The sequence below is a fragment of the Trachemys scripta genome, chromosome 6 (assembly GCF_013100865.1).
Source record: "Trachemys scripta elegans isolate TJP31775 chromosome 6, CAS_Tse_1.0, whole genome shotgun sequence".
NCBI classification, from domain to species: Eukaryota; Metazoa; Chordata; order Testudines; family Emydidae; genus Trachemys; species Trachemys scripta.
In genome coordinates, this window is record NC_048303.1 from 46,492,168 (window position 1) to 46,507,158 (window position 14,991).

At 41.1% G+C, this 14,991-nt stretch overlaps 1 protein-coding gene across 1 annotated transcript in view; it reads right to left on the minus strand.

The window, feature by feature from the left end:
* The window catches only part of MAP1B (microtubule associated protein 1B), a 120,124-nt gene extending 111,132 nt beyond the window's left edge, over window positions 1-8,992 (minus strand). The window contains exons 1-2 of the mRNA XM_034774543.1: window positions 8,669-8,992; window positions 2,591-2,692 (exon numbers count right to left, since the gene is read on the minus strand). Coding sequence (XP_034630434.1) covers window positions 2,591-2,692; window positions 8,669-8,846 — 280 coding nt within the window. The 5' untranslated portion in view covers window positions 8,847-8,992. The remainder of the gene's footprint in view (window positions 1-2,590; window positions 2,693-8,668) is intronic.
* Between the last annotated feature and the right edge of the window lie 5,999 nt (window positions 8,993-14,991).

Genomic DNA, 14,991 nt, shown 5'->3' on the forward strand with positions numbered 1-14,991 from the left:
TAATCTTATTTCTTTTATTTAAATGATATCAGAGGATTTGCTTGGTTTTAATTCATGTAAACCTATCAAAAATAATGTCCCAAGTTAAGCCATTTAACTGCACTTGCTGAAAATCTGAAATGCACGGTCATGTTTCTGCTAAAATAAAGGCATAGAATTTTTTAGCTGAAATCTTAAATTAGACATTTACAAATTAAATTTAGGTGTAATGTATAGTTCCACCCTCAGGGTCAAATCCTGCTAGTCTTACTCATCTAAGTACTCTCAAAGCAACAAAAGGGAAACTTGTGTGACTAAGCAGCTGAATTTGGTTCATGATCAATGAATTTAAACCAAATTGCAAGATATATACTTTGGATTTGATCCCGCTTCCATGAAAATCAACGATGGCAAGACCAGGACCTAGACGTTCATATTTTTTTGAATTTATTCTGCTGTTTCACAGGCCAAGGGGAAAGGTCCACAAAATTTTGGTTTTCTAAATCTGGCAAAGTCTATGCACATTTGGTCACCAGTCTGTTTATTAGAGACAAATGCTGTTGTAACTAATACTGCACGAAGTTACAGAAAAAGCTCCAGTGTGTTATCCAAGATGACAGAGTGAATACTGCAAGACAAGAATCATCAGAATCTCTTTGTTACAATTTGTGATACTGATTCTAGGAATCTACAGTAGCAGCATTTCATAACCATCCCTCCATGCTCATGACCAGTAATTTTAATGTTATTTAGTCAATATTATGCTGCATTAGTTGTTACACTTACATCCCAAATATTTCACCAGTGAAAACAACTTACATTCCTTTGAGAAGACTGTATAGTATTAATTAACATCTAAGGTTGATTGCGCACATGCCTAAACTCAAGATTTGTTTAAAAAAAAAAAAAAAAGTTAGAAAACTTACCAATCATCAGATTCCCATGAAATGACAGAAGTTAATTCTGTATGATTCACAACAAACTGTAAAATTAATTTTTATTGGAACAAATCCTCATATGAAAAGTAGGCTTTCCGAGAAGTCAGAAGAGAAGATTTAGGTTTCATGCCTCCCATAAAAGTCCACAGTTCCCATGAAAGTGAAAGAAAAGTATTCCCTCAACCATTCAAAGCAGGGGAGTGGAAAATTCTATCTGAGCCACTCAGACACAACACTATACAAGCCATGTTCACAGAACAGGGATTATACCAATTCTGAAGGTCTTTATCATACTGCAAAATTAGCAGTTCAGGTGTAGTCATAGTGTAGTCAAAATAGGGGAAAAGAAAAAACTGACTTGTAGAGGGAAAAGAAATTGACTTGACTGAACAATGAATCCCAAAGTAAGCCAGATCACATGCATTCTCCTGCACGTCCATATATAGTCCTCCCTTTCTGTATAACAAAGGGGTGGCCAGGGGTCATTTCTGTAGCAGTGCCACTCCATCATACCCAAATGCCACAGAAGGCCCTCCAAAACAGTTTGAGGTGCTGTGTGAAGAAGGGGTGGACTTGAGATTAAAGGGGAGCAGGGCCCTCTCCCCCTCCCCAACCAACTATGGGGAATCAGCTGAAAATTGTATTAATCTTTAAATTACAATATTCCATTCTGTGGAACTGGTGCTGAGGCACATGTCTTCTACTGGATTCCCCTGAGTTTTATGTAGATCTCAGGGGATCTGTGGTTTCTGGCAGCTGAAAACCCTTTTCATTAACTGAGGGATGGGGTGTAACCTTGTTTAAAGTAAGTGCCCCAAGATAGTAATTTGCTGAACAGAGCCTGCTCTGATGCAAAGAAATACTTGAACTTCATGAGAAAGCAAAAACTTCTTACTCTTTCTTTCCCAAAATGTGCCATAAGTAAGGAAATGGATGGGGCAGAGAACTGTTACAGGGCTACAGAGTTTTTCATCTTTCAGTTATCAGTTCAATTCCAGCCCAAGTAAGTAGTGACCAAAAGTTACTACCTTTTAATAGCTCTTTGGTGACCTGTTCAGCAGGAGTTGATAGGCTAAATCCAGTTCCTTGTGAACACATTTCCATGACACAAACCTCCACCTTTTGTTACAGACTTACTCTCAGAGAGAACCATGAGTGAACGATTTTAGAGAATGAACCACCCCTCCTCCCTCTCTAGAAGTAGTCCATCCAATTCAGGATCAAGGCACATTGTTGGGATTGTGCTGTGCCTATTCTGATAAAAGACCTCCAGTCTCCAGAGCTGTTTATCTGTCACTTTACCTTAAGGAAAACAACCACTCATTCAAATAATGAGTATTGCCTAAACTTTAGTAGCACCCAAATATCAATATGGAATGAAGTTGAACATAGCGTTGACCATGCAACATAACTAAAGCACAGGTTTTAGTTGGCTTACCTTACAAAGTACTATCAAATATATTACATCAGATATTTGAATATTTTGACAAAAGAATATAATGTCTGAAGCTTTTTCTTTAAATAGAGAAAATCATCCTGTGTCAGAGACTAAAAACTAAGCTGAGTTATGCAGTAGTTTTTTCGCTTTGGAGATTTGGGGGGGTTTTTGGCTACTTTTTTTTTTTTTTTTAAAGCTATGCCAAACACTGGTCAAAACTAAAAAGAACACTTACCTCGAACTTCAGGAGAAAACCGAGCTGAATGGCGAGACACAAAAAGTTTCAGTTCTTGGTCTAAGTTGCATTCAATCAGATTTGTGTCCCATGATCGGATTCCTACAAGTCAAAACACAATATGTATTCATATTTAACATGTGTGGTCTGAAAGTTTTCAACTGAATATTTTAGATTCTCATTCATCAGAGTTAAATATTTCTCCATTCCAAAGCCTGCCTATGTCCCATCCTTTCTCTCTCTCATAGCCACACATTTGACAGCTATTTTGTTCATTTGCACTCACTGTATAGCCCAATCTTGTATGATACTGAACATTCCGAAACCATTGAAGACAGTGGTCAGTGAGAAATGAGGGGAAGTCAGTTCATTGGTGCTAAAAAGTGGTGGCTCCTGCAATCTGAGAATTGCTTGTTGATTCTGCAGCATCATGACATATTTATTGATATTATATGCCCCCAAACTGACTTGCACCATAATAATAATACATAGTTTTTACTGATCATTAGCTACTGAATTGCATAAAACTAAATTATTCAGGGGAATATTTTAGACACATTACAAGATCATTGTGTTTGCTCCCATGAGAGAAAAAATGACATCAGCTTACATTTATTATAGTCCCAATACTTTAAGTATTAAATTGGCACATCTCTTAATGAAGAGCTGTTATGCTAGCAATGAGCCATCTCACTTAAAGTGAAAATATAAATTGTTACTTTATTCCCTTTGTTCAAAAAGTGTCAAAATTCTGTCTCTCTGAAACATAAAATATACTACTTGATCTCCTCTCTTAAGTTTAATTTAACCTGGAAACAGTACTACTACTTTGCTGTCCAGTTTCTTTTCTCAATTATTTAAAGAGGGAGATTCTTGACACATGTAAGGCACTGAAACTTATGTTTCCATAATAAATATTTTTAAAAGATTATAGTTGGGAGGGGGGAATAAAGTTACCAGTTTAAATAGCACAGGAATGAGAAAACCAAATATGAAATGAATGAAATGGTCTGGAATGTTTTGTATTTTTCTACAACTCAAAAATTCTTTATTTTTTAAAAAGTGAAAAAGTGTGCAGGCAGTTATTCTCCAATAAGGTACAGGCACTCGCACCACTCTGAAAATAAATGTAAATGTTCATCCTCTTCTGCTGGGATGTGGTGATTAGACAAGCACAAACTAGCCAAGCTGGATGGCAAGTGGATGGGCAGAGGGAAAGCAGCAGAGCCTATAATGGTATCTGCCTCTTCCCATTCCCATAAGCTGACTTGTCTCTCTGGCTTTTCCTTCTTTTCTGTACATGTCCTGTCATGCAACTGTGGAGTTGGGGCTCTGCAGTATTTGGGGAGGGAGGATCCAGTTGGAGGAGGTAGAATAAGGGTGAGGGCAGCCACTCAATATGGTACCATCCCTTGGCATTTCCTCTGGAAATTCCAACATGACTTAGGAATTAATGCTCAAACTAGCAGCACTATTTCCCACTTTCTTCTCCCTCAAGGGGAAAGAAAAAAAAAAAAAAAAACTAGTCCTAGCTTGACTCCTTGGGGAGGCACACTGGATGGCAGGGATGAAAAGAAAGAGAAGTCACAGAGACAGTTCAGCACTCTGCATGGTTGGCCTGAGATCAATAGGTTTGATGACTGGATTCCCCATACAAGTTTGAGGATCTGCATTTCAAGAGCCTTGCCCCCTGCCCACTCCAGAGGCCTTTGCTATAGAGAGAAAATCCATCTAATGCTTTTGGCAGCTTCAAATCTGTTGAAATATAGGTTTATTTCTCCCATTTCCATGTGATTTTGCAGGGGAGGAGATGATTTAACTCTTAGCTTGCTATTTTGATCCAAAAGTTACTTTGTGCCACCAGTGACATAATAGGAATGTTCATTCTGCAGCAGGTCCACAAGGCACATAGAGAGTAGCTACTTTTGATGATTTTTCATAAGTGTCTTTATGATAACTTTTCAGCCAGACTATCAATGTGCCTGATATTGGGGTATGTCACTTTATTAATTAACTGAAATTTTTAAACAATTTTTAAAAGATAAGTTTTAGAAATATACAATTTTCCATACATTTCATAATAGTTTATTAAAATAATTCCCTAACTAAATTACTTAGTTGAACTATAGAGGGACTCTCTCGCTACTTGAATTGTAACATCTTTGTATGTAGGCACCAGAGGTCACCCTCTTCTAGGAGTCTTCCTATCTTCATTTGCTAGAAACTTCTTGGTCATGCAGTGCATTTTTTGGTGAGTGAATTTGGGAATTAAATACACCACAGTAACAGTGTTCATATTTAATTATTTCCATGTGTTAAATACTTCAAATCAAGAATAATCTTAAAGATATTATACCCAGCATCAAACATCATCCAGATAAGTAGCACACCAGAGAAATGCTTTTTGTAAATGTACACTGACCATAGATCATGAAGCTAAACAATGGTGATTAAACAAGTTCTAAACTCAGGCAAGCTCCAGACAACAGCTCATTGACCTATAATAGCAAACCCTGAATGATGAGCAATGGTGTTGTTTAGGGATAGACTACAGGCATTTGGTAGACCTATTAAAGCAACACAGATGTTGATTCAGTGATGTTGTAGGTACATAGTGTCTGTCCTCCCATCATTCGGTACATGGACATCCTTTTGATGCAAATGTATAGAGTGCAGATTTATGCCTCGATTGAGATTCTACAATACAATACTGGAACAGAGCCAGATCGCTCAGCCTGTCAATGTGCAAAACAGAAGATTCAAGAAAATAAGCTTAAAATGATATGTAATTATTTTCTTTATCTTACAGAGCATTTTCTGTACTTGAAGGTCCATGATTCAGCATTTCTGATATAAACACCATATTTCAAATAGTAAAAGTGATAATATCAGGTTAAAGTGAGATGGAGATAAATCTCAAACTATAAACCATGGACAATTTAAAGATAAATATATGTATTGTTATGCATGCAGTCAGTGAAAGTACAATGGAACTAGGATCATTACTTCTTTCCGGGATATTAGGAATACAGATGCCGCTAGCCCCTGGACTAATTATACAGCAGAATGGGCACACCCACAAGCCTTAGTCTGTGGATAGATCTTGAAGCCATTTTTTGACACATCAGAAGGCAACCCTAGACAACTAGAAGACTGCCATTTCAAAACAAGTAGTTATACAGAAAGAGATATTTCAGAATTTAAAAATACAGTTGGCAAACTCAAAACAAGAAACCCTCTCTTCATAAAATTTAAGGCAACTAAATCTGCAATCATCCAGGCTGCGTAAGACCAAACCACTGATGTAAATTATCAGATAATATCTTCTCTGATTCTGTTTCTCTTCAGTACTGTACAAGAATCCACAATCTTCAATGATGATGCTCAAAAGACATGCCAGATAAGACAGCAAAGAAGAAGAGTTAACAGGGACGCTGAACTCTTGAAGGCCTTGTTGAGAATGGATGGTTTTGGAATGGACTATTTTTTCCAGATAGTAATGAGCTTTCCTCAGAAAAGAAGAGGTTCATCAAGCCCATATTTACTCCATAAATATATAGCTACAGACTCCCCCAGTGTGTTAATCCAGAACAAAGCAGCTGAATATCAGATCAGTGATATCTCCAGTAGTTGAATTCCTAATCAGATCATCTGCCACCTGCAGGAGAGAGGGGACTTCTAATCCAACAGTTTGAGTAGACAGCCCACAGGGTTGCTTATAAATATCTAAAATTTTAAAAGCTGCTATGCTTGGTGAGTTTAGGTGGCAGCAATGGAAACTGTACAGCAGGAATTACACAGCAGAAGCTTCAAGAGCCTGAAGAGGATTTCTTGAGGAAGGATGACATCAGACGTCTTGAGGGCAGAAGACACATCCGTTTGCTCTATTAATTATTAATAATTTTATTTAAAAATGCAGCCAATGCAGCTTTAACTCGATCAAAACTTGGGTAAAATTAGGAAAATACGATGACCAAGTCACTCTAAATTACAGAGCAGAGCAACAGCATTAGCAGTTTTCACTAGAAGACAATGGCAGCTATAACTATAAAAAAGGTCATTTTAAAAGGTGGTTAGCTGTGATTAGCTAATCCTTAATCAGAAAGGAGTAAAAACTAAATTTGGAAAAAAATAATGAAGTAAAACAGATGGTGGGTTTTGAAGCAACAATAGGAAGAGACAATTGAAGTCCTATTGGGACTGCTGAACCACACCTATAAACCAGGAACGGTAACCAATTCACTGTTTAAAGATCTCTCTCTGACAATGGACATTTTCTGAAATCTCTACCCTCATCAGCCCCAAAAATAAAACAAATCACATTTGTTACAAAAACATTGGTAATGTAGCTTAATAAACTATGCATCTAGTAATGATTTTATTTGTACTGCATATCAATATTGTGCAATCACAGCATTTTCCAATTCACTGAAATCTATTATTTAGAAACAATCTCAAGGACTGATTAAGAAAATCGTGATTTTCACTTATATTTTGATGGAGCTGTGACTTTTAAAAAAATATATATAGCAAAAATACTCTGAGTCATAGCAGCAGCCTGTAGCTGGATAATGTAAGGATTATGAGAGTGAATGTTCAGATATTTAAATTTTAATCACTTAAATCTTTGTTGTTTTTCTTCTATAAAATCTATTTCTGTAAAATTCTCTAAAGCAAAAAAAATTCTTATTGCTAAAAGTTAGAAACAATAGAAGCAGCTGAGATCCTGCTCAGGGGTTCCTTGCTATTCAGAACTACGACTCCCCAAATCCCTTGGATTTTATTTTGCAGTGAGGAAATGCAGTTTGTTTTTTTTAAAAATAACTGTTTAAAATGTATTTTTTCTTGGCTATGTGAACGCCCTTTGTCCGCTATGGGCTGCCATAGGGACCGCAGTGCGGACTGCACCACGCCCACGAGCCGGTATCTCTGGGCAGACAGACTCCAGCAGCACCAAGAGGGGAATAGAGAAAGCGAGGGAGGCATTACTGCTGCTGCAGAAGACCGGAACGACCTCTGCAGAAAAAACCACTAGCACAGCGCAGTAACAATGGCGGGGGGGGGGGGGACACAGAGAAGCAAGAATAGTTGGGGAGGGCCCAGATCAGTTGCAGTGGAGGGAGAGGTCTGTTGTCTCACCCGTTCACCTTCTCCTTCCTTATGTCTCAGGCTACGTGGGTGCAGCAAAAGCCAACTGCAGATCTTTGTGTGAGGGAAGCCAATGCGATATAGAAGGAGTCTCCTCCTTCATCGCTGCTGCTGTTGCTGCTTTATGGATTTAATAGCCATGTATGTCTTATGATACTGCACCTAAACTACTAGATTAACATTGGCTTGAACACAAAGATCAGATTCCTGCAGTCTTTGTCCCCCGTCCTTTATGTCTGCACATTCTCGATAGACACCTAGGAGTGACACCTAGGAGGCTGTAGGTCCGAGGGGGATAAAGGAAAAGGGCAGAAAATAAGAAGCCCCCTCTCCAGCAGGCAGAGATTTCTGTTTGGCTTTCCCCAGTTTTCCTTCTGAAATGGTAAAAAGGGCAATGATGACACGCAAGGTGGGGCGCTCCTTGAGCTAAGAGGAAAATTCTCCCTCCCATGCGCCAAACTGAACCACCAAAACCGCTTCAGGAACCACAGCTGCATCCCTCCGCCGGTTCCAACCCAGGCTACCCTCCCGACCCCTGCAAGGCGCGTGTCAGCCAGCCGAGGAGGCTGAAGCCTGTCTGGGTTGGGCTGGGCTAGCCCCGTTGCCAACTGTTGGCGCTGCGCTGCAGCTTGGAGCAGAGGATTTTCCCCCTCCGAGCAAAGGGAGTGGTTGCATCAGATTCTTTTTTCCTTGTGGGTTAGTGAAGGCAACATCTTGACTCCTGGCGCCGGACGCTCTGCGAGCTGCAGCCCCGCTCGTGGCAGGCGGTGAGGAGCCAAGGGCGGGTGCCGAGCCGGGGGCATTTATGGCCGATAAAAGGGGGAGAGGAGACAACAGCAAGGACTTCTGTGCAACCTGTGGTTGTCCCCGTGCCTCCCACCCCCACCCGCAGCAGCAGGGCTGTTCTCGGGGGCGGGCCGGGCAGCTTACCTCGCTCGATGTTGCCGATGGCTCGCTTCAGGTGCTCCTCGGTCACGAGCTCGCCGATGACCACCAGCAGGTAGAATTTGCTGTCGAGGAAGCGGTGCGAGAGGCTGGGCGAGGGGGACGCGGGGTTGGGGATGCTACAAGACGGGTCCGGCTCCGCTTCCACCACCACGGTCGCCATCCTGCCAGCCCCTCTCCTCCTCTTGCTGCTGCTCGGGGTGGGGGGCAGGGAGGGAAAGGATTATCTCCAGCGGTGCCTCCCTCCTCGGCGCGGAGCTGCCGAGTGGTGCCGGGCTGCGGGCAGCAGGCGAGTGAGGGCGGGCGGGGAGGCGGCGGCGCTTTTATACCGAGACGGTGCAGGGCTGGGACCCGGGGAGGAGGGGGGGACCCGGCACATCCCGGCGCGTTGCTGCTGCCGCCTTTCCAGCATCCACAGCTGATGTCATCTGCAGCAAATCATCCCCGGCGCTGCCTCCGGAAGCAGAAGGGACGAGGTGTGCAAACAATGCCCAAGGCTGAGCAAGGTGTGGGGGGCCTGGGGCCCAGCAAACCGCCCTGCCTTTGGTGTGCAACCCCCACCCCCTGCCTCAGCACATAGGCCCCCAGAGAGAGGCCAGCGGAGGAGCACAGTTCAGGCCAAACCTGACCCTCCTCCCCCCCATCCTCAGCTGACATGTAGCACAGGGCTTTTCCTCTCCAAAACTGCATGGGAACAGTACCTTCACGGGGCACCCTCTTTTGACCCTACAGTCACCACTCCATAGGGACCCTAGCCACAAAATACGCACCCCCCTCCATGCATGAACTTTCAGTTTCGCCTATTTTAAATAGAGCCAGTCATGAGGTGCAGAGCCACAGGTCACCTTCTGGAACGAGGATGCTTGCCCTGAGGATTTTGGTTGAGGTCCCATCTCCATTCACACAGATAATATCCCATATAATAAAAAGTACTGCCATAATCTACAGTAGTAATTGTCCAGACTCCTGCATTGCACCATAATACTGCTGCAGAACTTAGGGAAGTTACTATAGAATACTGTAGTGTGTTTTTACAAGGGAGAATTCAGCTGTTCCCTTTAGTCTTTTTATTTTAAAACCAATTACTGTAATCAAACACTCTGAAACTAAGGCCTTTGTTAACACAGTCAGTGCTCTGTAGATATAGGATTCACTCCTGAGATGTGGTCCTTCCATGATGCCTTGGATAGACTACAAAAAACTCAGTCCCTGCATAAACAATTTGAGCCAGAGCTCCACCAGTGACTTGTGAAAGAACACACCCAGAATTACAATAAGTTTGGAAGGGATGTAAATTCTTATGCTCCAGTGTATAAAGATAACCTCTACCCGGCTGAGAAGAAGCTTATCCTGTGGGCAGGTTATCCCATTACTACTTCATGCAGGGTTTAATGCATTTTCCTCTGAAACAGTTGGCACTGGCTACTGTCAAACACAGGAATCTCGGCTGAATGGACCATGAAGTGCAGCAACTCCTGTGTTCCCAAAATGTATGTTTTTATTTTTACAGCACGCTGGAGTCATTATAACAAACAAGTATTTCAGGTGTTAATAATAATAATAGTAATAATAATTTATTGGTATTAGAGTAGGGCCTAGAGGCCCCAACCAAGATCAGGATTCCATTATGCTAGGCGCTGTATAAACAGAGACAGTCTTTGCCCAGGTGAGTTTACAGTCCAAGTAAGCAAGACAGAGGAAGGGTGGGAGAGAAAACAGAGGCAGAGAAGTGAAGTGACTTGCCCAAGGTTACAGAGCAGATCAATGACAAAACCAAGAATAAATTCTGTGTCTCCTGCTTATTCATTATGGACCATATTGCCTGTCTTGTTATAACTATTTCATATAGCCATGTGTTTCTAACATGAATAAACGTCCAAATAAACACATTGAGCATGCCAAATTCAGGCTAATGTGATGAAACTGACCTCTAACAGTGCATATACACTATAACATTTCTGAGCCATTTTCCTGCATCTGTATAGTTTCCCTGGTGCTTCTAGCCATGTAAATTGTGTTGTAGACTGGGCACAGGCATTTTGACAGCCATGTCATGTAAACCCAGAAGACTCAGTGGAAAAAATAACTGTACAGAACAATTGATAGCAATTTTCCTAAAATAGACAAAGTCTTAATGGACACAAATATGCTGCAAAAGTGTCACTAATATGAACCATATTCTACCAGTTGTGACTACAGTTCTTTCCTGCTGAGAGTAGAGTTTTTCATGGCATGGTTGCACTGGTCTGTGTTGATACATATGGGCACACAAATACATATGGTTGATGCTAGCTTCCCCATAGCCAAGCCCTGTTATACTCATGCCCACATATACACTATTTCAGTTACAGACATGCTGAGAGGTCTCTATAATTTTGGGGAGGAGCCTGCACAGAGGCAGGCAACCTCCAACATTCTCTCCCACTGCTACATACAGGTTTTCTGGTATGCATACTACATGTGTATTACCGGCAAGAATTTGGCCCAGAAGCTGAGGAGAAGGTGCATCTAAAAGATATTTTACTTAATGTTTACAAAATAGAGTGATAGTGATTCCCAAATACAAGGGTTAAAGATTTTTCACACATCACAATCACAACAGGTTAAGTGCATTAATGCTATGAAATGCATTCCATTGCACAAGGTGCATTACATGGGTGACTATGTTTCTGTTGTGGTGGTGGTGTTGTTTTTTTTAAACAGAAGGCACTAACAACTGTGGGCAAATTACCTGTTGAGATTTTAGGCAATAAGGTTTACTTAAAGAAAACAAAAACAAAGAAACAAAACAAAGTATCAGAGGGGTAGCCTTGTTAGACTGTATCCACAAAAACAACAAGGAGTCTGGTGGCACCTTAAAGACTAACAGATTTATTTGGGCATAGGCTTTTATGGGTAAAAAAAACCTCACTTCTTCATGCATCTGAAGAAGTGAGGTTTTTTACCCACAAAAGCTTATGCCCAAGTAAAACAAATAAACAAAACCCTAAATATATGTATATGATACAAGTATTCCTAAGGTAGCCTGCTGAGGCATATGCTTCAATAGTCTTGTGTTTTATATTATGTTGCCACAGACTATATAAACTATTACAGAAAATGAACTGTGACAATTTATAACATTGTGGTAGGAGCTGGTAGGTATATTAAAACCCCAAAGAGCCAGATGCTACCATTTGGAAGAAAAATACATTTTTGTCTATCTCTGAGGGCTGAGTCTGGCTCATAGATGTTTTGCGTTCCTTAGATATTCACAAGCACATACAATTGGCAGATCTAAGGTAAAATTGGGGGCAATAGCATGCTTGTTACAAATGCAGGTCTAGCTTCATGGATATGGCTCTTGGAGAAGGTTGCAGATTCACAGTTTACATGGTTGATGTTCATACAATAACTTGCCCTGAAGCTTGTTTGTTGGCATTTTGAATTACAAAACAAATAAAACTTTGTCCTTGTACCCTACACTTTTCTTACCTGAAAAGAAGTTGTCTTCTTTACTAGTAACAATAAAATCTGAAAGCATATTTACATTCTGCAGGGTGGAAGCATATCACCAGATCTTCAGTCAGGTGAAATGAGAAGATGTTCTGTGTAAAGCTGACTCCATGTCACATGGCCCTCAGTGTTTCAAAAACATTTCAGCTTCCTAGCTGCAGCAAAATTACATAAATATACTATTTTGGATAAAGAAATAGCTAAATGAATTTAGACTGTACACATACAGATTTAGAAAGACGGTAACTGGTATCAACTGCTGAAAAAATGTTTAAAGTTCATGTTACTGATCCATTTTTTACTTGGTACCCAATTGCTTGGTACCCAAATTAACAAACTCAAATGATACACACAAGGCTGTATTTTCATCTTGGGGATCTGGTGATATCATTAATCCTCTTTATAATTAATTTACAATCTTAAGGTGAATGTCACAGGAGACTCACAACTTGTCTGGCGCCTCCTTCTGGTCACTCTTGAGATTAACTCTTGAGGTCGACACCCCTTCCCGTGGTTGCACGCCATCACACTGTCTGTCTCTCAGGTTTGCAGCTCCTCTCTCATCCCAGTAACCACAGCACCCTCTTCATGACTCAGCCCTCCAGCTCGGTCACTCAGTGTTCCCACCGTTCTGGGTACAGTCCTTCTATTCTCCATCACTCTCACAGAGACCTGGACAGTCTTCCTATTCACTGCTCCGCCGGTCTATGCTACATCCTCTTTGGCTGGTAGGGGAACCCAGGCCCATTCACTACTCTGGGTTCCAGCCCAGGGACTCTACACCCAGCAGTTCTGGACTTTCCTCTCCCAGCCCTCACTGCTTCTATCCTGGACTGCTTCCTACAACTGCTGCAGCCTACATGACTCCGCAGCCTCCAAACACTCCTCCCTCTTCCCAGGGAGTGACTACCCTTTCCCAGCAGCAGCCCTTGTTTGTTGCCAGCATCCTGGCTTTATAGGCCCCACTTGTTCCTGCACAGCTAAACCTGCTTGCAATCCCGGCTTCCTGGCTCTTCCTCCAGGTTCAGCCTGTGGAGTTAATAGGCCTACTTGGCCACCTTAACCCCTTCCAGTCCTCTTGCAGAGCATAAGACCTATTATCCACCACTGAAGTCCTATTTTAAGACCTTAAGTGGAGTTTACATGGTGTATAGGCCTCCTAATTGCCTTCTGCCCAGGGCTGAATGTCACCCCAGTTATAGAGGAAATACAATGCCCTCTGCACCACTGAAGTCTCATTTTATGAGCTTCAATGCAACTGCAATGGTTCATAGGGCCTTGTGTGGTCCCTCTTTACTGAGGGGATGGTATGCGCACAGTACAATACAGTATGACACAATATGATACAGAAATGTGTTGTGTAGCATTTACAACTTGAGTACTTGATGAAAAAGATGGATTTTCAGAAGTTTTCAGGAAGAGAGAAAATGAGGATTCGCTTACCATAATTATAGAGCCTTGCCAAGTAGATCCTGTAGGTGTGTGGTGAAGTCAGTAACATGCCGCCAACATTTTAACAAGGAGCACCGTCAACACCTTCTGCCTTAGTTGGAGATCATGTGACATTTCCTGGGTAAAATACACTTCTCCCACTTCCAAAAATTTATCAATCCAGTTCCATCCATATGCCTTCCTCCCCTCCTCCCAGAAAAAAATCAGTTCTTCCATCCCCACACAATTCCTAACTCAGACTTCATGGAGTCTTCTCCATGTCGTTCCGCTGCTTGGCAACTTCCTCACAACAGCAGCAATGGTGGCAGGTGTTAGTCCTGCAGTCTCTATAAGCAGCATTAGAAATAGACATGTCATACTGTGGCTACTGGCTGTAGGGTGATTGGTCAGGAGACATGAAGGTCTTATGAGACCTGGGGTCCATGATCTGGTTCCCTTTGGGTGGTGGTTTTTTTTTTTGGTTTTTTTTCCTCCTTTTGAAATAGTCAGGGAAAACCTGCCTGTAGGCAGTATCCCATAGCTGGCACTGATGGGGAAGTTTTGTGGCAAGCTGATTCAATTCAAGAAAAGGTTGACCATCTCTATGCTTAATTAAACAATAAATAAAATTAGTAGATATTTTTCATCCACATTTATATTTTAATTAATTAATTAATTTCAGCTTTGATTATTATTATTTTTATTTTTTTGAAAACACATTTTAAAATATTTTCCATTTTTTTCCATTTTGAAATGGGAAAATATGACCTTCTCTCAGTTTTTATTCCCCCCCTTCCCACTAGAAAAATGGAGGAAATGTAAAGAACATTGAAGTGAGAGAATGTAACACTTTTGCTTTTTTAAAGTAACACTTTCTCTCACCTTTTAACTCTCTGTCTCAAAGTGAGAGAAAGTAACACAAAGTAACAGTGGATTTTTTCCAATGAGGGGGAGAGAGAAGAAGTGAGAGAGAAAAAGTGTTTTTCCCCTGACTTTTTCTAACATCAGTTCTTCCCCATTTGCACTCCCCAGTGGAAAAAATGGGGGAGCATAAGGAAAGAAGCGAGACAAAAATGGAGGAAAACACACCATGTTTTTCACTAACTGAAGGTAAGAGAAAGAGGGATTTTTCCTACAAAAAAAGAAAAAAAGTTTCAATTCAAAACATTGACAAATTTCATTCTGAACATTTTAATCAAAAACAAAAAATTCAAAACATTTTTTGATTGAAAAATTAAAACAATTGGGTTTTTTTCAAATTTCGTGACAAAGTAGACCAGTTTTGACCAGCTCTAGAAATTAGATGCTCTTTACCAAGCAAGATGACACTAAAAATATGGTGACAGTTGATAAGAACATAGGCAGTTATGATATCCATGGTA